Genomic DNA, 24186 nt, shown 5'->3' on the forward strand with positions numbered 1-24186 from the left:
TTGCCTCTCAGTAATTAGAAAACACCTTTGCTAACAGCATGTCCCACAGGTAAAAACCCCTGTGCTCAGTAGCACTTCAAACCCAAAGGTTGCAGGGCTCATGTGGTTCCTTGGCACGTGAGCTCTGGCCCCTGGGATGTGATTTTAAAGCCTCCTGTAAGATTTCTAAAGCTCTTTTTATTAGTCTGGCTATAGAAAGCACCAGTGGCTTGTGCTGCCTTGTACTGCTTCAGCTCCAGCTGTTTCCCAGAAAGGCAAATGGCTGAGTGGAATTTTGGGAGCTCCAAGGCCAGAGTTGCTCAGAGGAGCACCAGTGTCCGGTGCTTCTGCTGCCTTCCTGGATTTCTTGGCCACTGGGAGACATCCCAGCCTTCTTTCACGTGAAGGGTAAAATGGACCTACAAATAAATTATACGAGAATGACAACTATAATAACTAAAGTAATAATGAAATATAAATAATAATGATTAATAAACACTAATAATATGCCAGGCTTCATTCTCTCTGGTGTTATGCCTCCATTGCCTTTTGTATGTACAGCTGAGCCAGTGTGCTGCCTTCTGACATGGTCTGTCATTGTCATCATGCAAGTGTTCAAGCAGGAGTGACCAGAGTATGCAGAGAACTTATTTCATTTTGGTTTACAGTAAATATACCCTGCTGTGGCTTCCACCCTGAGCCTGGCCAGTCCTACAGACACACCTGTCCTTTTTTCTCCAATCTATGCGTACAGTTAACAACAGATCAATTAGAATTCTATTTTGAGAAGCAGATTGAAAAAAAAAAAAAGATTTTAAGACTGCAATGGAACAGTAAGATACAGAATAGGAATCCTGAGGCAGAGGCCTTGGTGTACATGGTACATTCCACCCTTGCCACTTCCTCTTGTTGCAAAGAAATGAAGGTTCAGTAAGTATTGAGCCACTGACTATGAGTAAATAGATCTTTAAACTTCAGATTCAGAATATCAGAGCCTCTCAGGTGTTCTGTGGTGAGTTTTTAAGGGCTATGGCTATGACAAATTTAATTTGCTGGCCGTTTGCAAAGGAACTGAACCAACATCAGCAACATAGAGGTCATCCTTTCTGTGTTAATTAGAGCAGTATGCAAATCCTACAGCATGGTAATACGTTAAATGTGAGGCTTCTCCCTGCATTTAATGTAAATTTCTGATCTAATTGTCCCACTTTGTCATGCCATTTCTTGTAAATTGCTGTCCCTTCCAATAAAGGAATTCGCTCATCCGAATGCCACATGTGGAGGAAAATGTGTGTTTGTTATTTGCATGTACTTCGGTGACCTGTTATCCCAGTAATGCCTCAGTGCTAAAGCAGAATATGCATCTTAACAAAAGAAGTGCCTGTGCTGTTTCTGTTCATCATTTAACCCTTCTGAACTATTTATACAGCCCTGTTAGAAGGGCACTGCACATAAACCAATTTCACCAGTCCCTTTGATGAATATTCAGTGAGGTTGATAGGTCCTGCTGAGCTTTTTCTAGGCTGGTGTGTGCATAATGAATACTGAAAATATCCTATATTAACAATATATGACTGCCTATGTTTGCTTCTAAAGGCACTGAAAAATGTGCATTGCAAACAGCAATTGCCTTTGATTCCAAGGGCTGTGGAAGGTTCAGTATTTGCTGTCGTACATATATGGAACCCAAAATTACCCAGCTTAGCTGCTGTGATTACTTCCTGCCACACTGTGCAAGCTGCCAGTGTGGAGATCCCTGTTTAGTGTCACTTCTTGTATTTTTTCACTTGTGCTTTATCTTTTTTTTTTCCCTTTTTTTTTCTTACACTTGCCTCAACCGCTAACAATTTCTCCTTAAACCCCTCAACCTTGCTTCAACCCCTAAGAATTTCTCCTTAATTTACACTGAGGAGTGGGGGAGAGGAAAGACCAGGCTGTGCTGCTGCTTTGTGCTTGGTGCCCATGTTTGCTCTGACAGCCAGGGAGCAGAGCCTGGGTGACCCCAGTGTTCCCTGCACACACCTGGCTCACAGCCAAAATCCCCACCCCAATTCCTTTTCACTGACAGGTTTCTAATGTTGGTTTGTTGGGTTTTTTTTTCCCTGTTAAAAATGTAACCTTATTTTTACATTCGAATACATTATGAGATTTATGAGATTTACATGATGAGATTTTTTATTTCTTTACATTTGAATACATGATGAGATTCTCCTTGTGAAAAACAAACAGATGTTATGCTTTGTGCATTACAGGTTGTTGCATTACTTATTTGCTGCTTTCCTAACAATTCCCGATTTTTCTATTTTGCTTCCGTTTTCGTTGCTTCTTGCTATTTGCTTGCAAAAACAAAACAGGCAAGCCTGGTAAGTAAAGCTTTTCACCAACTTTCACACCAGCATTTTGCATCTTTAGTTTCTTTTGCTTTTGTTCTCTGTTTGCTGCATTCCCATTAAGTCGTGTGAGTAGTGGTGAGCTGAGCCTGAACGCGGATCTGCCGGGGTGCTGCTCTGATTCTGTCCATTTGGGTAGTGTTAGTCCTGAGCATACTGCTGTGATTGTTGGTGAGCCCTGGGCAGGGTGTGTTACAGACGTGGAAGTCATTTAATTCAAATATTTTGATCACATAACCTCATAAATGTATTTAGATTTAAGGATGTGTTAGATTATCTAAGATTTGACTGGCAGACTATTATCAGCACATTTTATTGAAACTAAATCATAGTCTTAGAAAATGGAAGGTCCTTCCCAACCCAAACCATTCTGTGATTTTATGAAAATATCACATAAAACTCTAGTTCCCTCCCAGCCATGTTTCTGCCTTTTGTTGTATTTAAGCACTTTGGTTTGGGAGCATCACTTGGACCGGCCTTGGAGCAGCCTGGTCTAGTGGGAGGTGTCCCTGCCCATGGCAGGGGGTGGAACTAAATGAGCTTTAAGGCACCTTCCAACCCAAACCATTCTGTGATTCTGTGACATTTGCCCCAGTTTCCCATGAGTGAGTTTAAATGGTGCTGGGGATTGAGTGTTGGAGGAGCTGATCCAGCTGAGGATGTGCTGGGAGGAAGAGGAGGAGCTCAGCAGTGGTGAGGGAGTGTGACATGAATTACTAACTTCCTGATCACCCTGGAAGCAAGTAAGGAAGTTGCTAAAATACCTCAGGCAACAGTCTCACAAAAACTAGGGATGTGGCATTAAAATGAAAATATTTTGGATGAGGATGCAAATGGATCTCTTGCCCTGCCTGGAGCTGCAGTGACAGAGGTGTTGCCAGAGAACAGGATCCTGCCAGGAAAGGGTTTGGAATTATGTCAGCAGGGTGTAATCTCCAGCATGATTAAACAAATCTAGTGCTGGAACACAAGGACACAGCCTCTGAGGTTTAGAAAAATAAACAAAAGATGACAGATAATTTTTGTTTTAATTGAGAACACAATAATTTTGACATTGCAGAGGAATACAGTGTCTCTAAGAAAGCAAAATAGAAAAAGAATGTTTATTTTTAATAAAGCGTTAAATATATCCAAGTGATGTTGTATTACAGGGCTCTGGGCTTCTCTGCCATGTCAAAGGTGTTTGTTCACCAGTAAAATAAAGGTGTTACAAGCAGTTCCTGAGAACTTCTCTGGTTCTTTTCATCTTTTGTATCACACAGAACAAAATAAGCTCAGGTCAGGCTCTGCCCCAGCCAGGTGCTGTCAGGGGTGAGCAGAGGAGCCCAGGAGCTGATGCACAGCATGGCATCATCTCTGCTCTAGCCTTGTTCAGGCCAACAAAAATGTGTCTTTTTTGGATGGAATATGCAAAAGGAAGAGATGAATCTCAGTTTGGGAATTGACAGTATCAGCTTTGGCATTTTGGAGCTGACCAGCACTATAAATAATTCAGATTAAATCTTCTATTCAAATAAAACCCCCAAACTTGTTTAGTTCTTTATGTTTCCCAATATAAAGGCCCAAATAAAAAGTTGTACATTGTAAAATGCCCCATGCTTTTTCCACAGGAGAGCTTTTTACCTTATTTTAGTTTCTATCATAAACCAAGGAAAGTGGTAATATTAAACTGCTGTGTTTTGTGGGTGGGTTTTCCTTTTCAGTATCATTCAAAGTAAGTAACCCTTAAAACATGGGCACAAGAATCATAGTTTAGGATGTGAAAGAAACAATGCAGCATTTTGGAAGACAATGCCAGACCTTTTCTTCCAGTGTTATGTGGATATTCCAACTTATCTTGAGGTCAGTTCCCTTGAACATTCCTCCTCTATATGGATTTGTATTCCTGTTACGTTCTTCCCACCATCCCTTGCTCAAATTTAACTGTACACAGGAGGAGCTTGGCAGATGTTTTTTGCAGGTTTTTTTACACTTAGGAAGTCTGTCTACTGTTAGATTTCCTTTCTGCCTCTTGCTCCAGCAGTCCTGAGAGCTGGTAAAACACTGCTTTTCCAAGGGAAGAATTGAATTCCACTGAACAAAGTGCCTTGTTTGTGCAGGTTTAGAAGGTGCCAGGAGATGACAGGCATTTATCAACAATGGTAAATAACTTGTGGCCAGTGCTAGGAATGTGCATAAATGTCCTACAGCTAGTGCATCTTCAGGCAAAGAGGGGAAATCCAGCACCTGCCTTTTCATGGGAACAGCCGAGTTCAGAGTGAAGAAACCATCAGTACAGAGATACATTCACATTTTCCCCCAACATCAAAATATTTCAATGTCACTGTATTTAGCAACTGTTTTCCTAAACAGGCTTGTGTCTTTGTATAAATCTGACTTTTCTGGATCCTGTAAACTTACTAATACTCAAATAGGGCAGAGTGTAGTAGAAAATGTAGATGATAGTGAAATCAGTGGACTTACTCCTGTTAACCCTTCTGAAAACCTCTCTTTTCTCTACCCCTCTCTTCTTTCAGAGGATGAACAGAGAGAGAAGTCTGTCTCCCACCACACTGTTCAGCAGCTCATAGTGGAGAAGGAGCAAGCTCTGGCCGATCTGAACTCAGTGGAGAAATCCCTGGCGGATCTTTTCAGGAGATACGAGAAGATGAAAGAAGTCCTGGAGGGGTTTCGGAAGGTGAGTCACCTTAACATCTCCTTTAAAGAGCAGAGCTGAGCAGATTCTGTGGACCAGAATGTGCTGTGCTGCTGAACAGAAGGCAGGGCTTGTGTTTCCAGCTGATTCTGATATTCTGCAGGACAAACCATAGTCCTCAGGTGAAGGATTGCGGCCAGCTATCAAATGCAAACAGAAAAATTGTAAACCTCTTTGCATTTTGCAGTACTCTCTTTCAGGGGTCAGTGTTGGACTGCAGCCCTTCAAACAGCCGTGTGTGACTCCCACAAACAAGTGCCTGTCCTGTGTTTTAACCTCTTGGATTAAATTTGATGTCATCTTCTCTTTTAAGAATGAAGAAGTGTTGAAGAAGTGCGCGCAGGAATATTTGTCACGAGTGAAGAAGGAGGAGCAGAGGTATCAGGCACTCAAAATTCATGCTGAGGAAAAACTGGACAGGTAATTGAGTCATGGATTCACAGAATGGTTTGGGTTGGAAGGGATCCTAAAACTATCTTGTTCCACCCCCTGCCATGGGCAAGGACACTTTCCACTATGCCAAGTTGCCCCAAGCCCTGTCCAACCTGGCCTTGGACACTTCCAGGGCTGGTGCATGGATTGTACACATTTTTTCAGGAGTTCATGCTGCAGAAGGATTCCCATGGCTGGACCTCACATCCCAGACTGCTCCTGCAATATGCAAAGCAGAGGCTGCTCTGTGATAGAGGGTGGAAAGAATGCAACAATGAGAATTTCTGCAGTGTGCTGGTGTTTCTTCCAGCTCCTGACCATACAGAACACCTTAAATTTCTATATTTAGCTAATGTCTTTATATTTGTTTAATGTATTTTCATGGGAGGATCAAGAAAGAAGCCAGTAGCCAGTTTCTTTTTTCGAGATTTCCATATAGTGACCAGTTAAGCATTTCAAGGGATCATGTTCAGGACTCATAGTACAGTCCCGTGAACTGGAGATCAGATTTGGAAACTGCCATAAAACACTTCTGAGTCATATTTGGGACTCCAGCAGAGGTATCTGGCAGAAGCATGAAGGAAGCAACACAGACAGGAAGAAAAGACTCTGCAGCCCCTGCTGAGCAAGAGAGGGGGTTATGAAAAGTGTTTGGAGATGAGTCTCAGAATATACCCAAGATGTGCAGAAGGCAGCCTTGCCCTCTTCCCCCCATTTGTTAAGGTGTGTCCACCCTCTGCCCTTTCCTGTGAGAACATGATGTGACCAAAGCCTGTGTTTTTTTGCAGAGCCAATGCTGAAATTGCACAAGTGAGAGGCAAGGCCCAGCAGGAGCAGGCAGCGTACCAGGCCAGCCTTCGGAAGGAGCAGCTCAAAGTGGATGCCTTGGAGAGAACACTGGAACAAAAGGTAAATAAATCAGGAGCCGAGCTCTGCCTGAGGATTGTCCTGCAGCTCCCTGGCCTTGGGGACAGCAGCTCTCCCCAAATTTTAAGGCAAAACCCCCCTGTGTGCCCCAGGTGTGATTTGAGCCCAAGTGTTTGGGGCTGGCTCAGCCTTGGCCAGAGCTTGGGATGCACTTCTGCAGCCCAGACCTTGGTTTGCTTCAGTTCCCAGGTTTCAGACCTTGCTTTAGTTTTTCTCTCAGGTTCTGTTTCCCTTTTTAGTGCTATCTGTAATTCCAGTGCTAATTCCAACGTGTCTGTAGGAAATGCCTATTTATAACTCTGTCTTCTCTGGCTCAGCCAAGGGAGCTTGCTTTGGCATAGAACAGCTCGTCCTTGCTTGCAGCTCTGCAAGGCAGGGTGAAAATAATGAAAATAATTTAAAAAAATAGAAAAGTGCAGCCTAGAAACAAATTTCCACTATGTATTATTGTGGTGTGCTGGGAATGACTGCTGTGAAGCTGTCTGCTTTGGTGCTAAATTTGATTTATTAAAACTGGAGGAGCTGTATTTGGAGGAAAGGAAGCATTTGTTTGAATGCATGTAGCTGTACTATGAATATGAACACTTAGTTGTACTATATATGCACATTTATCTATATGTATAGATCTCCTGTTCTCAGCATATGAGAAAAGTTAATTTTCCCACACCTCTTCCACTAGTTAGATAACATTAAAATTAAAAAAAAACCCTCATCTTAATGCAACAATCCTTTTCATAATACTTCATATTTTATTTTCCAGAATAAAGAGATAGAAGAATTAACAAAGATTTGTGATGAACTGATAGCCAAAATGGGGAAAAGCTAACTTTTAACCAAATTTCTGGACTTCGATATTGAGTGCAATATGACCATTGGCACACTGATGTCCATACATTTATGTGGACAGGTTATATTTTCACTTTTTCGTATGCACTACTGTATTTTCTTTCTAAATAAAGTTGATTTAATTGTATGCAGTACTAAGATGACTATCAGAATTTCTTGCTATTGTTTGCATTTTCATAGTATAATTCATAGCAAGTTGATCTCAAAGTTCCTGTATCAGGGAGATTGTCAAGTTCTCTATGAAATTACAAATTGCTGATCCTAGCCTTCCCTTTGTACATGAGTTCCCATGTTGGATGTCTTTTGGATTTAATAGAAACACGTATTACTTGCATGGGGACTCTTGCCTTAAGGAATGTAAACTTTATCTGCATTTGCTGATTTGTAAAATAAAATCTGAAAAAAAAAAAAAAGGAAAATGCATGTCACAAATGAAATTCTCTATTGTAAATAAATTTTTTCGTTGAAAGTTGAAGATAAGTATGGCTCTCTTTTGTGTCCTTCACTTGCTTATTTCAGCACCAGATGCTCTTGGGAATTAATTCCTCCACAGAAAGCACTTCATGGGTCGCTGCTTGGAACACTTTGTGGGTCACAAGAGTCTGCTGCTTATGTGCACATATCTAGGTCTATATCTTAATGTCTCTAAATATATATATATGTGTGTCTATGTGTTGGATTTGGACCACTCAAGTCTCAAGGCTTAATCCTCCAAAATGTTTAATGCTCTGACCCTGATCCAGCAAATCCCATGGGCAAATGTAATGAGGCTGTTGGAGGAGTCGGAGGCTGTGGCATGTGGTGACAGCATGGTTTTTCAGCATGTCTGGCACTGAAAGGTGAATCGTTTCCTGCTCCTGGAAGAATTTGCCTGCTGGGCTGGTGGAGATGAAGTTGGTGTGATCAGAGGTGCAGCCAGAATAAGCTCCATAAGTAGCACTCTTGAACACCTCTTTATCCTGTAAGTTATCCTCTGCACAGGATTAGGGGTGGAGGAGAAGCATTAAGGCTCTAATAGCAAACAAACTGCTTTCTTTGCCTAATGGTGCATCTCTTGGATCCCCATGATGTGGACAGTCTTCAGCCTGATTCTTGTCAGCTCCCTTTTTGTCCTCAAAAGTAAGTCAGCTCCTTTTTCTTTCCTTTTTTTACTTCATTTGCATTTGCTACCTCAGGCATGGCTGAGCCTCTTCGCTGTTCTGGGCTCCTCTCTTGGTTTGGGTTGGTTTCAGGTCATTTTGTGTGTGTGGTTAGCAGCACAGAACTGCACCTCAGTAAGGATAAATGCGTGTGCTGAAAGATTCACATGTCCCCACTGATAGCAAGGGTGGGAGTGTGGTGTTAGAAATATCTTTCAAATTCATGCTTGCCTTTGAAAATAACGTGTAGTTTGAGGCAAGGAAAAGAATGAGGATTGAGATATGGTTGTGGTGTTTCAACAAGAGCAAAACTCAAGATACACTGTTGTGCTTTACAGCTGAATTGATACTTTAGGAGAATTTATACTTTTTGGATCATTGTAAGATTTTTATGTGTATACAATGTGCTTTTTCATGGTACTGTGGACCAAAGATCAGGATGGAGGGGGAAAGAAACAACTTTTGTGCTCTGCTCTGAAAGTGTTACGAGAAGATATGGGTGCAGTTACAGAATATCAAATGTTTGTTGTATTATTTTAAATGCAGATTATAACAACTAAATAATCTGGGGTTGATTTTTTATTACTGTTTTTTGATAAATATCTGAACCACTTCTAAAAAAAAAAAAAAACATTGATAAGATTTGCAGAAGCTTTGGATTTTCCCAAGCTTTTTTGCATTTTTTTTAATGTATGCTCGAAACCATACTAGAAAGATTGATATTTTTAAATACTTCTTATAAATTCTACATGGTCTCTTCTCCCTCCACCCAGGTGAAGCACTGCAGTGTTACACCTGTGTAGGTTCTAGTGATGATGACTGCAACAGACAAGGAAGTCAGCAGTGTCCAGGCCATGCAGATGCCTGTGCAGTCATTAGAGGACAAGCAAGTAAGTGTCACGAACGTGTCAGACTTGATACATTTGTCACAAAAGAAATAAATAACCAGTGGTGGAAAGAGAAGAGTGCATAGTAAGTTAAGGAGAAGGCCATAAGTAAATGTCTCCTCTCAAAATAAACCCCACTAATAAATCTCAATCCTAGTTTTGTTGACACAAAATTCCCCTGGGAATGATTTGTCGGTGTGCCACAATGAGCTGCTTCCACTCTGTGGGAAAGCTGGAAAGAAGCATTTTCAGTATTTCCCACTTTCTACTTAAGTGACTTAGCTGGAAATGAGGATGGAAAAGAAGCTATGGAGCCCCTGCACTTGGGCACATCCAAAGATATTTAAGCTGCACCAGTTGCCTCTAAGATTAAAAACTCGAGTTATTTCAGTGGGAGCTGTTGGTGTGCTGCCTTGTGGTGGTGTTCATTTACTTGTGAGGAGCAGCCAGACCCGAGGCTGGTGCTCAGTGCTGGGTGGTCAGGCTGGTGCTGGGGGCCGTTTGCAGCCCTCTGGGCTCACTGTGGCTCTGTTGCAGGTGGCATCATGAAGTCCTGCTCGTTCAGGTCCTTCTGCGAGCGCGCCAGGCGGGACGGATCGAGGGCGCCCGGGGTGAGCGTGCACTGCTGCTACTCCAACAACTGCAACGCCAAGAGCCTGGCTCCCAGGGTCAGCAGCCCCAGCAGCTGCCTCTCCCTCCTCATCCTCACTCTGCTCTGGCAGCCCTTGTTGAAGCTGACATGAGGGGGAAGAAGAAAACAGAGTATCCTGAAGCAACAACTCTGCCTTCTTAGCAAGGGATGATAATATGTCCTAATCACATTGCTCCATGTACCATATATCTCACTAGGCAAAAAGCTGTAGGAAGACCTGACAGATGTTTAGAGAAAAATTGTTTCATCTGCTAAATAGGTCTTGATCTCTGTAAGAAACTCTGCCCTGTTGCTTATCCTGAGGGGTTGATTGGGCAAATAAATAACATTTTCCTGCCATTTGGATAAGGAGAAATTTTTGCTGCAGGTATCCTGGTAGCAAGGTAACTGGCAAATGTCTCCCAAATACTTCTTACTGTTGGCAGATACTCAAAAGCAAGCTTTTGAGTTTTCATGCTTTGAAATTTTCAAGCACAAAGTGACTGAAAATTCTAACAAGCAAGTTAATCTTTCAGAGTACATTGGCATACTGGACAAAAGGAAACTTGAAATACAGATGATTTAGTATTAATACAAACTGGTAAGAGAAGGTCATTAAGAGAATAATGCATGGAGGTATGTTCTGTTGTATATGATATGTTCCTGACAGGGGGGCTGGATGGTCTTTAAGGTCCCTTCCAACCCAAATCATTCAATGGTTCTATGCTTGTGTGTATTTCCTTGGAAAAAAACACCTTCCAGTCCTCTCTTTTCTGATCCTTTGAGAATTTTACCACAGCGTCAGAAGAAGAAGAAAAACTAAGAGCTTGGAAGTTGTTTTTGAACTGGTACTCCATCCAAAGATTGGCTCAATCTGTCTCCCCTGCAGGTTTTAAAAACAACTGATTAATCCCTGTCTTGTAGGCAAATTATAACTTGAGTTTTTAATTCTTGAGGTTTCAGTTATGTAAATAATTCTCCACTGCTCTAAGCTGCAGGCTCTGAGAGTAAGAATGTATATATCTGTACACGTCTCCCCCTTCAGTGATGTGATTGAGTTGAGGTGGTTTATGTATCCTTTTAATTTTGCAAAGTGAATGAAATTACTTGGAGGTCTTTAGAGGTGTAAAGAGGGACTAAATCAATATTTTTAATAAACCCATTCATGGCAAGTTTACCAAGTAAATGATCTAGAAGGGGTCACATAGTAGAAGGCATTGTGCATCACTGCCTCCTTTGATCCAAAACTCAGAGCGCCAGGCAAGCAGATGAGTGATATCTGTAGATTTTAATGTCCAGCTGTGATGACCTGGTCCAACCCCTGGCACACAACATGCACAGGATTGGCTGAAAGTCCAGCTGGTGTAACTGAAATAGAGGTGGTCTTTCCAGTTCTAGTTTTAGTTGCCAAGTAGGAAAAAGGTTAGGTCATCAAATCTATGGAACTCACAAAATACGTGGCAAAGTAGTTTTCCCCCTAGCTTTGTGTTGTGACTTTTTTCAGTATAATTCTTTGAAAAATCAGTTCTGGGCAGTGTGTAGTAGAATTCTTCACATTGACCAAAATTGTATTCAGGTTGCAAACTCTAGAGCTGCTGCAAGGTCAATCAGTGAGCCCTCCCTGCAGAGTGTAACCCTTGCCTGCCTTGTGGCTGTCACAGGGGCTGAGCTGTCTCCTTGTTTCACTGTGTTCTTTCCCCAGTGTGGATCCTTCCATCATCTCATGTAGGTTGTGGCTTCAGACTGGCTGGATTCTCCTGGGGTTTTGTTCAGGTGGGCTCAGACAAGGCAGTTTGGTCTACTTTTAGTCTCTAGGCACCAGTCTGATAAAGCTGTTGGATATAAAGATTGCAACAATGCAGCAGACCTTGGCTGAGAATGTTAATTTGGACTCCAGCGTCTCATTGGTATAAAAATCACTTAAATTGGTGTAAGTATTTTTCATTTCATTCTCAGCTTGAAGCAGTTCCTTCAGTATCTTCTGCTACAGAAAGCAGGTATTGATTGTATCTTTATCTTCGTATGGTTCTGTAATGATAAATCTGTATTGAATGTAATCTCTGTATGTGCTCAGTGCATTTCCTTAATGAGAAAATAAATTACATGCAATGGCTGACATTGTCTCTTGGTAAACACAACTGCTTCTTTTAATTGGGATTTCCAGCTGCATCTGGCGCTCTGTTTTCCTGCAGGAATCCTGTTGGGCTTTGTTGTTTTGTTTGTTTTTTTTTTTTTAATGTGGGATATATATCTTAAATCTGTTGGATAAAATAGTGGATGTTGGTAGTGTTCTTGCTGCTACATTTCCATGGTAAAATAAGAAGGTAAATCTCTATCCTCTTGACAAACACCATCTGTCATTCCTGACAGCAGCCAGGACTGGGATCTTCAGGCAGCTCGCACCGCCTCCATCCAGTCCTGCCTCCCAGCTCATCACGGGCTCTGCTTTGCTTTTTACAGCAAAAAAAAGGACATTTTTCCTGCCCAATTATGACCCTGAGGTGTGCCCGCATGTGGATATCTAGGAAGGATGAACCGTTTTTGTGGATTAGTGTTTTAGAGTGGTTTCGTGATGGTTTTTGGCATAAGTGTTGACAGGAAGACAAACACAGATAAATTAAAAAAAAAAAAACAAAATAGAAGGAATATTTTTTAAACTCCATTAAAATGCAGAAAATAGTTTAAGGATTTTGTTGCCATGTCTGTGCACAGCTATTCCCAGTCACAGGTGCAATAGACAGTTGGATGTTCTGAGGATAATTCCTGCTGCAGCCACGGGCTCCTTCTCCCTTCCTCTGTGTCAACAGCAGAGAGGCTGAATGACAGGACTTCTTTTTCATCTCTTGTATCAGCTGGATCTATGTAGTGGCTCAGTTGGGTAAGTGCTGGGTGTCAGTGTAACTCTGCCCTCTCACCTCCAAGGAAGGATCTCCAAAAAGACTCATGATTTCTAAGTGAGAGAAAATCTCAGTTGTACCTAGACCCCAAATCATAATTGCCATTATTCCTTTCTATCCTCTTGGTTTTGGCTCTACAAACAGCATTCCTTTGTTTTCCTGGTCTTGTCAAGGGCAGCCAGAGCCTCTGGGACTTTTCAGGAGGGCACAGCTGAGAAGAGTGCCTTGAGCTCTCTGTAAGAGTGAGAATTTGCCATTTAATTTGTGTCAGTGTTCATCCACACCTGGCTTTTCCACAGTGAGTACAAGGTACCAAGTTGTCCCTTGTTCTTGGTGAGGAATAAGCAATTCTTGTGGCCTTGAAAATCTAGATCAGACAAGATCAGCTCAATACTGGCTGTGCAATTTAATGAGAGTTCCAAGTACATCTTGGCGTCACAAACCACAGTTTATTTTTTAACCTCTTTTCCTCATGTGAACTTTTAGTCATGCATTTCTGTCCAGTAGGGATTAAACAAAAACCATGCTTGCAGCCTGTGTTACCATGTCTTTGTGTGCAAAGAAAGCCCAGCTGTGACAGATTTCATTGTGAGCATCACTCCAAAGGTCTCAACCTTTCTGGACCTACAGATGTTCAGGACTCAGCCCGGAGCTGTTGGCTGTGGTTGGTAACATGCCCTTGGGGAGGAATTTTATGCTTCTGAAATCAGAATTCCTGAGTGCAATTCCTGGAGCCCAGGATTATCAGCCTGCATACACATACACTCCCTCTTATCACCCACAGCCAGCAGTGCACGGGGCATTTTTAATTGGTACATTTGTGACATGCTCAGAGGTGGCATATTTACTCACAACAGAGTGGGGAAAAATGATAACAATGTTAATGAAAAATGATAGCAATGTTAAATGTTAATGTTAAAGAGTGTAGTGAGAAATTCTCCATGTTGGTGGCGTAGGTGCATGTGAACTTTCTTAGCACCTGAGGAAAAAAACCCACAAGTGAAAAGCCAATGTGGGATTGAGTTTGGAAAGAACCACAGAAGCAGCTCGTGCTTGGCAGGGTGGCTTCATGGAAAGTAGATCTTGTCAAAAACATCTCATTTGAGGTTATGGTTTTTGCTGATAAAGGCAAATACATGGATTTTTTGCAATGCATTGCAGATAAAATCACAGTTGTGATACACAGACTGAGAGTTCAAGAGCCAGGAGAGTGAAAGACTGCAAAAACAAGTTCTCTGGAAAATCTTCCAAGTGGTATCTTGACAGCGGCGAGCTCCCATCGTCTCTCCGACAGCCCCGGGACGCTGCCATGAGAAGTGTGACAAAAAGAAGGGGCTGTCAGAGCTCTGACATGTCTGCATGCAGATATTCCTGCGTGTTGCCATAGGGATGGGTTTCCAAGGGAGACAGGTGATGCACTTTTCTGAAACAAAACTGAAGCAGAGGGATGAGAGTGGGAGGATGGGGCTGAGCATTTTATCACAGAATCACAGGATGGTTTGGGCTGGAAGGGACCTTAAATCCCACCCAGTGCCACCAGCCATGGCAGGGACACCTTCCACTGTCCCAGGCTGCTCCAAGCCCCAGTGTCCAACCTGGCCTTGGGCACTGCCAGGGATCCAAGGGCAGCCACAGCAGCTCTGGGCACCCTGTGCCAGGGACTGCCCACCCTCCCAGGGAACAATTTCTTCCCAAATTCCCATCTAACCCAACCCTCTTTTTTACCCTCCAAACCTTCCTTTCTTCCATGCTTAGCATGAGTAATCCCTTAAGGAGTGCACTTTTCCTAAAATTCCTTCCATCTTGTATAGCAGCCTGACTTAGCCCCACAGGCAATATTTCTCTTAAAACCCTTTTAGCTGCAAGCCCAAAAGACTTGCAAGTATGAGATCATGTTTGACAGGTGAAGAGGAATTTCTGTCTTGAAGCTATTTCCCTTCTCTGAAGACTTCCTGCCTTTCATCCTCACCAAAATAGTTTTAATTTTTTTCCTTTAAACGCTCGAGGGGGGAAAGTATTGGAACACTGGCAGAGACTCAGCCAAAAAAATAAGACTTGTGTCCAAATCCCTGACTGCTACTGCCTTCATTGGAGACATTCAGTGTCGTGTTTTAATGTCGGTCATTCTCAGTTTCAGAGTTTCAGTGAAAAAAAAAATCAGTGTCTGTAGATCTGGAGCTCAGAGGGACTGGCTGCTATCTCTTCAGCAGATTTTCCCTAAAGAATCTTTTGATTTGTGGGTTTGCTCCTGTGCTCTCCCAACCTTAAGAGAGCTTCTGCAACATATCCTTGAGATGCTGAGGATTTCATCTCCTTTTACCAACTTTTTACAATTTTTGGAGGGCTTTCCAGTGCAAGTAAAATCTCCACGAGTGTGCAGTTATTAAATTCAAGTTCTCATCCTTATGTGTCACTGGAATGGCATTTCTAATAGCAGGATACTCTCTGAATTTCCTCCTCACACTCTGGTGATTACCAGCCTTAATCAGCAGGGTAAGTTGTGCTCTAATTTTACTTTATGCTGAGCATTTGAAGTCCCAATGGCCAAAGCTCATATGAGGCAGCTCCAGAGCAAAGTTCCTGCCCCCCTGGTGCCTGCCAGGAGCTGAGTGTAGCACAGGATCCATCCAAATCACAGCTGGGGCTGCAGAGCTGGGGGTCAGGAGACACTTCTGGGGAAATCTGCAGTCACAGAAATGAGCACCTGTTGCTGTTGGACACGAAACGAGTGCACAGAAGCTTGGTGAGTTCAAGAGAGAAAAAAAGAGCTATTTTTATTTCTGACCTCGCAATATGTAGAATTTCAAAAGTGACAGTGGGTTGGAGGATGAAATTGCCACGTCTCCCACCACACGGGTCAAACCACCAGTCCATCAATTCTCTCTTCCCACAAAGAAGAATGCAAAACAATCATTATTTACAAGAACAGTGTGTGAGAACTCCAGTAGAAATATGTAAACATTATCAGAAGACTAAAGAAGTTTTATGAGAACTTTAAAACTTTCAAAATAACTATAAAAGAAAACTTAACACTTTCCAAAATCAGGGCAACAAGCACCCTGCAGTATCCAGTGGCCTCAGTGATGTTCTGAGTCTCACTTCTGCTGCACTGCATCCGTGAGAGCTGGGTGTGGGTGGGGCAGAGCAGCAAGGAACAAGCTCTGCCCTCATCTCCTTTAGTCCTTAAGGGTTAAATTTCACTTTTTGGAGCTGTCTTTTTGCACTGTACCATTCACAGTGCTCATGAGTACTTGGCAGTCTCCATCAGTTGTTTTCACATTCTCCCAGCCAACTCTGACTCCTCATATTGGATAAACACGTCTGGTTTTGTTAAATATTCTGTTTCAGTGATTAGGGCTCTGGAAAGAGCAAATCAGTTACTGAGATGAAGCAAATCCGTGAGTGGGGCAGTGAACTGGGCCAGGAAAAAGTGTTCATGGGGAAATCATCCGAGCAGGGCAGAGCCTGGGGGCTCTGGCAGAGGTTTATCAGCATTCCTGTAATCAGGGGTGTGAGGAGGAGAGACCCACCAGGCTCCTTGGCATTGCTTTATGCAGCAGCTGAAAAGGACAGCTTTGTCCCTGGGTTGGTTTGGTTCACTCACCCCAAGGCTCAGGACAGGAGGAGCTTCTCCTAAAGCATCTTCCCAACACCTTCCAACCCATTTTTTTCCAGATTTAGGAGATTTTTCTCCTGAATGCCAGCATATGGATATCAGGGGCTCTTTAAATGAGGAGGGCTTTGCAGAGTTTCCTCAGTTGCTGGTAGTGTCAGCTGTGATAAATGAGGGACTGTGCCAGCCAGGAAGTTTTCCAGAGCTGGCCTCGATGGGACCCTTCTGAGGATGATGACAAGCAGGGAAAAAAAAAAAAAACAAAACCAACCTGCTTTGATTTTACACCTCCTGTTAACATCAGAGAGAGCAGTCCCTGGAATGCCCATCTCCTCAAAAGTCAGGCTCCCTTGTGGAAACTGAAAACAATGCTTTGCTCATGAGTGATCAGGAGTGGAGTGATCTCATCTGACCTTTGCTTTAATATGGCTTATCCAAAGCTTTTTGTGCTTATCCAAACCTTGGCTCCAGGCTGCACTGCGAACCCAGGCTATTCAGGGCAAATCCTGGTGACCTCTCCTTCAGCTGGCTCTGCTCAGGAGGATGAGGAGGGGATTACTGCCCATGGGTGGGTGTCCTGAGCCAGCAAATGAAACACCGCTGCCTGTCCTGGAGCTGATCTCTAAGCCATGGTGTGCTGGAGGATCTGTCTGTGCCCAGTCTCACAGACCAGTTCTCCAGGAGACAGATGGCCACAAGAAATACAGTCACTGACAGGCTTAAAATAGTTCTCTTTTTACATTTATTTTTCTTGTCTAAGTCACTTTTGCTCTCGATTTGCCCAGCACCTACAGAAGCATTTTCATTCCTGTTATTTCCATACCTGGGAAACGGAAACCAAGGTGGCCACGAGCCCCAGTCAGGCAGAGGAGATGGGATTGGAGCCATTGGCTGCAAGTGGGACAATGTTTAGTGATGTTGGTGGCCCTGGAAGGTTGCCCTGGCTGGAGTGAGCTGTCTGCAGACAGACACTGATCCTCAGGTGTCCCAGCCTGTCCCAGCTCCAGGTGCCCTCCCAGAGCTGCCTCTCTGGACGTCAGCTTTGTCCCACTCCCCTGCTGGTTGCTGCTGGGAATTTGGACGCATTTTAAATCAGATTATAGACTCCCCTAGTTCTGCATGAAAAGCCTGAAGAGGCTGCAGTGCCAAATCAGGGGCTCGTTTAAGGTGTTTTCGTTGAGCATCAGTGCTCTTGTTCTTTACTGTTTCTGCAGAAAAATCACCTTCATTTCTTTGCTGCGTAATTTCACCTTCCACTGTCCCAGGCTGCTCCCAGCCCTGTCCAGCCTGGCCTTGGACCCTTCCAGGGATCCAGGGGCAGCCACAGCTGCTCTGGGCACCCTGTGCCAGGGCCTGCCCACGCTCACAGAGAAGAATTCCTGCCCAATCTCCCATCCATCCCTGCCCTCCGGCAGTGGGAGCCATTCCCTGTGTCCTGTCCCTCCATCCCTGGTGCCCAGTCCCTCTCCAGCTCTCTTGGAACGTTTTCAGGCCCTAGAAGGGCTCTGAGCTCTCCCTGGAGCCTTCTCCTCTCCAGGTGAGCACGCCCAGGAAGGAGGGAGTGATTCAGAATCTGCAGCTCTCCCAGAGCACGGTCAGGGCTTCCAGGCAGGGCAAAATGAAACCAGCTCTCAGCCACACGGGCTCTGGGGAGCTCATGGAGCTCTCAGGAGGAGCTGTTTGTTTGGTAGCATTTCTTTTTTAAGTTCAAACACGCCCACTTGAACTAGAATTGCCTCTCTCAGTGGAATCAGACCAGCCACGGGTAGCTGGGGGTAACCACCTTGATTAGCAGAGGCTCCTGGGCAGGTGCTGGGCAATCTCTCATCTTTTTAATTGCTCCGAAGGCCAGCAGCCTGCCCAAAGCCAGGTGTTAACCCTTGAAGAGTCAGATGATCTCGCTGGTGGCACAGCACACATAGACACAAAGCTGCCACAGAGGGACATTTATGGCAGCAATAAGCAGTTTCCACTTTCCCTGCACCGTGCTGGGGCTGGCAGGCAGCAGGAGCTGTGCAGGCCATTCATTTGCTGCTCAGCATCCCTGAAATGCCCTTGGCTGGACCAGTTCCTCAGCAATGCCTGCAGTCCTGCACCCAAGCTGTTCTCTGCAGACAGCTGAAGCAGATAATTCTGTATGCACCATGATAAAGCCCAGCTCTGCTGTGTGGTTTATCCCAGGAACGAGAGCAGTGTACAGAACTGCATCACAGGCTGCAAAAGAAACCCCTGCCACAGTGACTGCTCCTCTCAGCGCCTCATTTCCTGAATTGTGGGGATGAAATATCTTGTTTCTGAAAGCTGGGTGCCTTTTGAATTAAAAAAAAAAAAAAAAAGTAATTACAACTTAAAATTGATAACAAGTGTCAGCACTAGAAGGAGAATCTGCATCTTGTCAGTCATTTGATTTAAGGTAATTATGTCAAGCACAAGGCAGGAGATGAGCAGATCTATAGTGTGCAGGTATCAGTGGAAACTGCTCCTGTGCACTCTGAATCCAGTGAGCAGATTCAGATAAGGCTTTAGACTCTCAGCTTATCTAAATGCCTGAATTAGTTTGAGAATGAGCCTATTTTTGCATAGCTTATCATGAGAGCATCTGCAGAACTCCTTGCTAGGCTGAGAACAGCAGGGCCTTTGAGGAAGGAATCTGTCACAGGAGTGGGAGGTGCTTTTCATCATAACCACGTAAATCCAAGTGAGAGTGGTCAGTATTGATCTGGTTTTTGAGTTGTCACAGCTCCTCCAACTGACATACAGCCAGGAGGCTGCAAATTTGGTCATCATCACACTCATGACTCTCCTTTCCTTTCCTTTCCTTTCCTTTCCTTTCCTTTCCTTTCCTTTCCTTTCCTTTCCTTTCCTTTCCTTTCCTTTCCTTTCCTTTCCTTTCCTTTCCTTTCCTTTCCTTTCCTTTCCTTTCCTTTCCTTTCCTTTCCTTTCCTTTCCTTTCCTTTCCTTTCCTTTCCTTTCCTTTCCTTTCCTTTCCTTTCCTTTTCCTTTCCTTTCCTTTCCTTTCCTTTCCTTTCCTTTCCTTTCCTTTCCTTTCCTTTTCCTTTCCTTTCCTTTCCTTTCCTTTCCTTTCCTTTCCTTTCCTTTCCTTTCCTTTCCTTTCCTTTCCTTTCCTTTCCTTTCCTTTCCTTTCCTTTTCCTTTCCTTTCCTTTCCTTTCCTTTCCTTTCCTTTCCTTTCCTTTCCTTTCCTATCCTCATCCACAACATCTCCAGAGTGAGAGAACAGCAAAAAATGATTGTCTCTATTATCCTGCTGCAGCACATGAAAACAAATATTGAAAAAAGTCCTCTTGTTTGGCTATTTAAACTAAAGCAATGCAGAATATTAAAACTTTTCATTTTTTCTTGAATTATCAGTGCACAAATACCTCTTGGCAAGCAGCAACCACACAAACTTCTCTCACAGACAGGAATACACCCCTGCATTTGTGTACAATTTATTCATCTTTCTTGTTTAAAAAACTTGGTTTTGCACATCCAAAGCAATGACAGCAATGACAGTGATTGACAGGAATGCTGAAAATTATTCAAAGCCACTACAATTTCATCTGCAGCCCCTTTCTGTTAATATTTTAGTGTCCTTAAATTGCATTAATTTCTGCATGTGGTTTGTTCCTGTGATGGAGCAAGATATCAAACAGCAGTAGAGAACTGACTGATCAGGGTGATCAGAGTCACTTTTTTTTGGCTCATTAAGTTCCTTCAGGGCTGCCTGATGTTCTCCAAACTGATACCACCCAACAGGCTGCAGACCTGGAGTGTGCTGCCTCTTCTTACTGATAAAAATGAAATGGAGGGAATAACTACTGATGATATCAAAATCAAATTGATTTTTTCAGAAACAAGGTTATACAAAAATCAAAGACCCTTTCCTCTGAGGATTTGGAATCCATCCAGACCTCTCTCCCAGCTCAGACCTCCTGTTTTCCCAGGGATTATGCAGGGCATTAGCAGCTGTCCTGTCCTGGAGCACTGCAGCTCTTCCCTCTCCCCAGCTCCTCTCTTGGTATCCCTGGTCGCTCTGGTCTCTTCAGAATCACTAGAACATATTTTTCCCCCTTTTTTTCACCCCTCCACATACTAAAATAACCACTTTTTCATCTTTCTGTCACCCCAACTCAACTTCCTTCTAAAAACTCCTCTTTTCTTGGGAATTTTTTCTTTCTTCCAACTGGCAGCAGTTCTTGGGCACTTCTCAACTGCTCCCCAGCTGCTGCCTGTGCTTGGCCGGGCATCTGGCTCCCACGCAGGGCACCGAGATTCCCAGGCTGCTCTTACAATAATAGGAAACTTAACACCCATTCTGGGGACTGCTAATGTGAAAAGATCTTTTGAGCTTTCCTCAAGGAAAATGCCAGAGAATGTTCTGTTGGCAAACAGCTGTTAGCAACCAGAGTCCTCCCCCCACTCCAGTTTAACTGTTAAAATGGCCTTTTAGACTCACTCCTTTTGACTTTTGGTTACAAAATCGAGATATTTCTTTCTATATGCTTTAAAAATATTATTTTTCTCTGCATCACAGGTTTCAACAAATCTGGAGATTGCCAAGCTGCATCTGTAGCTGCTGGCCAGAGGTGGAGACAGCTCTGAGGCCTGGGGACATCCCCTGGGGTAGGAGGTCTCCAAGTGACCAAACTGAGGACTGGTTCAGGAACTTCCAAACTGCTGAGGGACACCCCAGAGCTCTTGGGAACAGCATCTGCATGCACTGAGTTGAATAAAGCATCTCTGTACATGGCTTTTATTGTGTTAGTTGATAAAATCTGGGCTTGAAATGGGTGAACTCTGGCACCTACATGAAATTGAGATGCTGATTAATTTGCCCATTGATTTAGGTCAATTTATGAGGTCATAGAATCATAGAATGGTTTGGGTTGGAAGAGACCTGACACTCATCTTGTTCCAACCCCAGGGACACCTTCCATTTTCCCAGGGTGCCCCATCCAACCTGGCCTTGGACACTGCCAGGGATCCAGGGGCAGTCTCTGGGAACCTGTGCCAGGGCCTCCCCACCCTCACAGGGAACAATTCCTTCCCAAAATCCCATCCAACCCTGCCCTCTGACACTTTAAAGCCTTTCCTCTTGTCCTGTCACTCCATGCCTTTGCAAAAAGTCCTCCAGCTCTCCTGTAGAATTTTTCAGACAATTAATTTACGCTCTGTGGGGTTTGAATTTTATGGGCATGAATGATGTGCTGAACCCAGCCTGAGAGCAGGATTCTGTTTGTTGAGCTCCCACTGGCAGTGGACAATGCTCTGAGACCTGGGCGGTGCTCCCAGCCCTGCTCTGTCCTCAGAGGCCCTGAGGATGCCCCCAGCCCCAACCATTTCCTCAGCCCCAGATGATGCTCCCAGCCCCTGTCCCTGCTCCACCCCTGTCCCATTCCTGTCCCTTTTCCATCCCTGTCCCCTCTCCATCCCTGCTCCATCCCTGTCCCTGCTCCATCCCTGTCCCTGCTCCATCCCTGTCCCTTTTCCATTCCTGTCCCTGTTCCATCCCTGTCCCTGTTCCATCCCTGTCCCCTCTCCATCCCTGTCCCTGCTCCATCCCTGTCCCTGCTCCATCCCTGTCCCTTTTCCATTCCTGTCCCTGTTCCATCCCTGTCCCTGTTCCAACCCTGTCCCTTTTCCATTCCTGTCCCTGTTCCATCCCTGTCCCTGCTCCATCCCTGTCCCTTTTCCATTCCTGTCCCTGTTCCATCCCTGTCCCTGTTCCATCCCTGTCCCCTCTCCATCCCTGTCCCTGTTCCATCCCTGTCCCTGCTCCATCCCTGTTCCTGCTCCATCCCTGTTCCTGCTCCATCCCTGTCCCTTTTCCATCCCTGTCCCCTCTCCATCCCTGTCCCCTCTCCATCCCTGTTCCATCCCTGTCCCCTCTCCATCCCTGTCCCCTCTCCATCCCTGTCCCCTCTCCATCCCTGCTCCATCCCTGTCCCCTCTCCATCCCTGTCCCCTCTCCATCCCTGTCCCCTCTCCATCCCTGCTCCATCCCTGTCCCCTCTCCATCCCTGTCCCCTCTCCATCCCTGCTCCATCCCTGTCCCCGCTCCATCCAGTCCCTGTCGCCGCCCGTCCCGCACTGCTCCCGCCCGCCAGCAGATGGTACCCGGCATTTAGGAACAGCTCCGCTCTGTGTTCCAGCAGCAAAGAGCCCATTCCAAAGGCAGCTCCATCCCTCCCGCGATCCTCAGAGCCCCCGTGCTCCGTGCCCAGGCGGGACAGGATGGCAGGTCCCCCTTCTTTAGGTGTGCCATTATTTTACCGTCCTCCCAAAAGTGCTCCCTGCCGCATCCATCAGCACCGGCCGCGCTGTGAGTCCTGCAAAAGGAGCTTGGCTGAGGAATCACGTCCAGCCCAGAGGAGCCCGGCACGTGAAAAAATCTCCACTTCAAACCCGGGCTGAATTAGGGAGATAGAGCTCCGTGCACACAAAACTAATCCTAAAATGCATTTGTAGGTGTTCACGTTTTTGGGAGGATGGTGGTAACACTAGCCATGAAAACAAGGTCACAAAGCAGCCGAATTTGTGCTGTCCTTGGGTCAGCTTACAAGCACCCCTGTAAAAGTCAAATCAAAAATCTGTTTCCCAGACCATGTGCCTGCAGGTGTGTTTTTATTCAGAGAATCAGAGAATGGTTTGGGCTGGAAGGGACATTAAAGATTGTCTTTTTCCAACCACCTGACAAGGGCAGGGGCATCTTGCACTGTCCCAGGCTGCTCCAAGCCAAACCTGGCCTTGGACACTCCCAGGGATCCAGGGACATCCACAGCTTCTCCAGGCACCTGTGCCAGGGCCTCAGCTCCCTCACAGGGAACAATTCCTTCCTAGCATCCAACCTAAATCTCTTCTCTTTTGGTTTAAAATTATCCCCCCTTGTCCTGTCAGTGTCTGCAGAGGTAAGAAGCTGCTCCCTTGCCAGTTGTCCCTGTGTGCGAACCCTGGATCTGCCAGAGCCCATTCCCTGCCCCCGGACAGACAGGACAGAAGCTCAGGAGCAGTGCTGTGAGCACACACCAGCCTTTCCCGTGGGATGAGTCCAGACTTGTGAGCTTTGTCCTGCTCCTTTTTGGAATTTCTGCTTCCTGCAGACACACCAGGCTGGTGTCTGGACTAGTTATGCTCTAGTTTTTCACTTACACAGAAAGACTTCACCTTTATTCCAATGCAGAAAGGAGAATCAGGCAAATACACTGTGAAATGGCCAAAAAAAAAAAAAAAAATCAATATGTTAGACTGGTGTCATGCATTTGCTCTAAGTAAGAACTCTTACACTGAACACAGATTCTAATAAAATCACCTAAAAAAAAATATTCAAACCTCATTTTGCTTAGCTATTTTATCCAGATCTGTCTCAAACTCCTGCAAATATTCTATGTGATATTGGCATCGTTAAGAGTTTACTTGTTATGAAGGCTCTGAAGTTCATGATGGTGTCTTCCAGCTACAGGGCCAACCATAAAAACATAAAAACATAACTCCAGATCTGCCCTGTCAGTGTGACCACAGTGACCCAGAGCAGAGGGAAGGCTGATGGGACGAGGCTCTGAACTGAACATCAGCCTTTTACACCCAGATACATAAATAGCTTATTTTTAAAAGATAGCTAAATGTTTCCCCACAGATATATAAACATTCCTCCATGTCTGGAAACACTGTGTTGTAACCCAGCATACCATGGCCACCAGTGGAGTGGAGCATTTTAAAACAAACAAACAGCAAAGAAATGACGATGGGCAC

At 44.6% G+C, this 24186-nt stretch overlaps 2 protein-coding genes across 8 annotated transcripts in view; both read left to right on the forward strand.

Annotated features, from left to right (window-relative positions):
• The window catches only part of TACC2 (transforming acidic coiled-coil containing protein 2), a 130556-nt gene extending 122868 nt beyond the window's left edge, over nt 1-7688 (forward strand). For all 7 annotated transcript variants that reach the window (XM_068198251.1, XM_068198255.1, XM_068198257.1 and 4 more), the window contains 4 exons: nt 4886-5046; nt 5378-5484; nt 6285-6405; nt 7184-7688. In XM_068198251.1, the coding sequence (XP_068054352.1) occupies nt 4886-5046; nt 5378-5484; nt 6285-6405; nt 7184-7249 (455 nt within the window). In that variant the 3' untranslated portion in view covers nt 7250-7688. The remainder of the gene's footprint in view (nt 1-4885; nt 5047-5377; nt 5485-6284; nt 6406-7183) is intronic.
• A 150-nt stretch (nt 7689-7838) lies between these two features.
• On the forward strand, nt 7839-12042 carry LOC137478386 (ly6/PLAUR domain-containing protein 3-like). The gene is made up of 3 exons (XM_068198259.1): nt 7839-8388; nt 9182-9298; nt 9833-12042. Exons 1-3 carry the CDS (start codon nt 8334-8336, stop codon nt 10036-10038), a joined length of 378 nt encoding a protein of 125 aa, XP_068054360.1. The 5' UTR covers nt 7839-8333; the 3' UTR covers nt 10039-12042.
• Nucleotides 12043-24186: the final 12144 nt, after the last annotated feature.

The sequence above is a fragment of the Anomalospiza imberbis genome, chromosome 8 (assembly GCF_031753505.1).
Source record: "Anomalospiza imberbis isolate Cuckoo-Finch-1a 21T00152 chromosome 8, ASM3175350v1, whole genome shotgun sequence".
Taxonomy (NCBI): domain Eukaryota; kingdom Metazoa; phylum Chordata; class Aves; order Passeriformes; family Viduidae; genus Anomalospiza; species Anomalospiza imberbis.

Bases quoted from the DNA above. Each gene is read 5' to 3' on its own strand.
- LOC137478386 (XM_068198259.1), top strand. From the start codon at position 8,334: ATGATGTGGACAGTCTTCAGCCTGATTCTTGTCAGCTCCCTTTTTGTC. The intron at 8,389-9,181 runs GTAAGTCAGCTC...CCCTCCACCCAG, and splicing joins CTCCCTTTTTGTCCTCAAAA to GTGAAGCACTGCAGTGTTAC. The intron at 9,299-9,832 runs GTAAGTGTCACG...GCTCTGTTGCAG, and splicing joins AGTCATTAGAGGACAAGCAA to GTGGCATCATGAAGTCCTGC.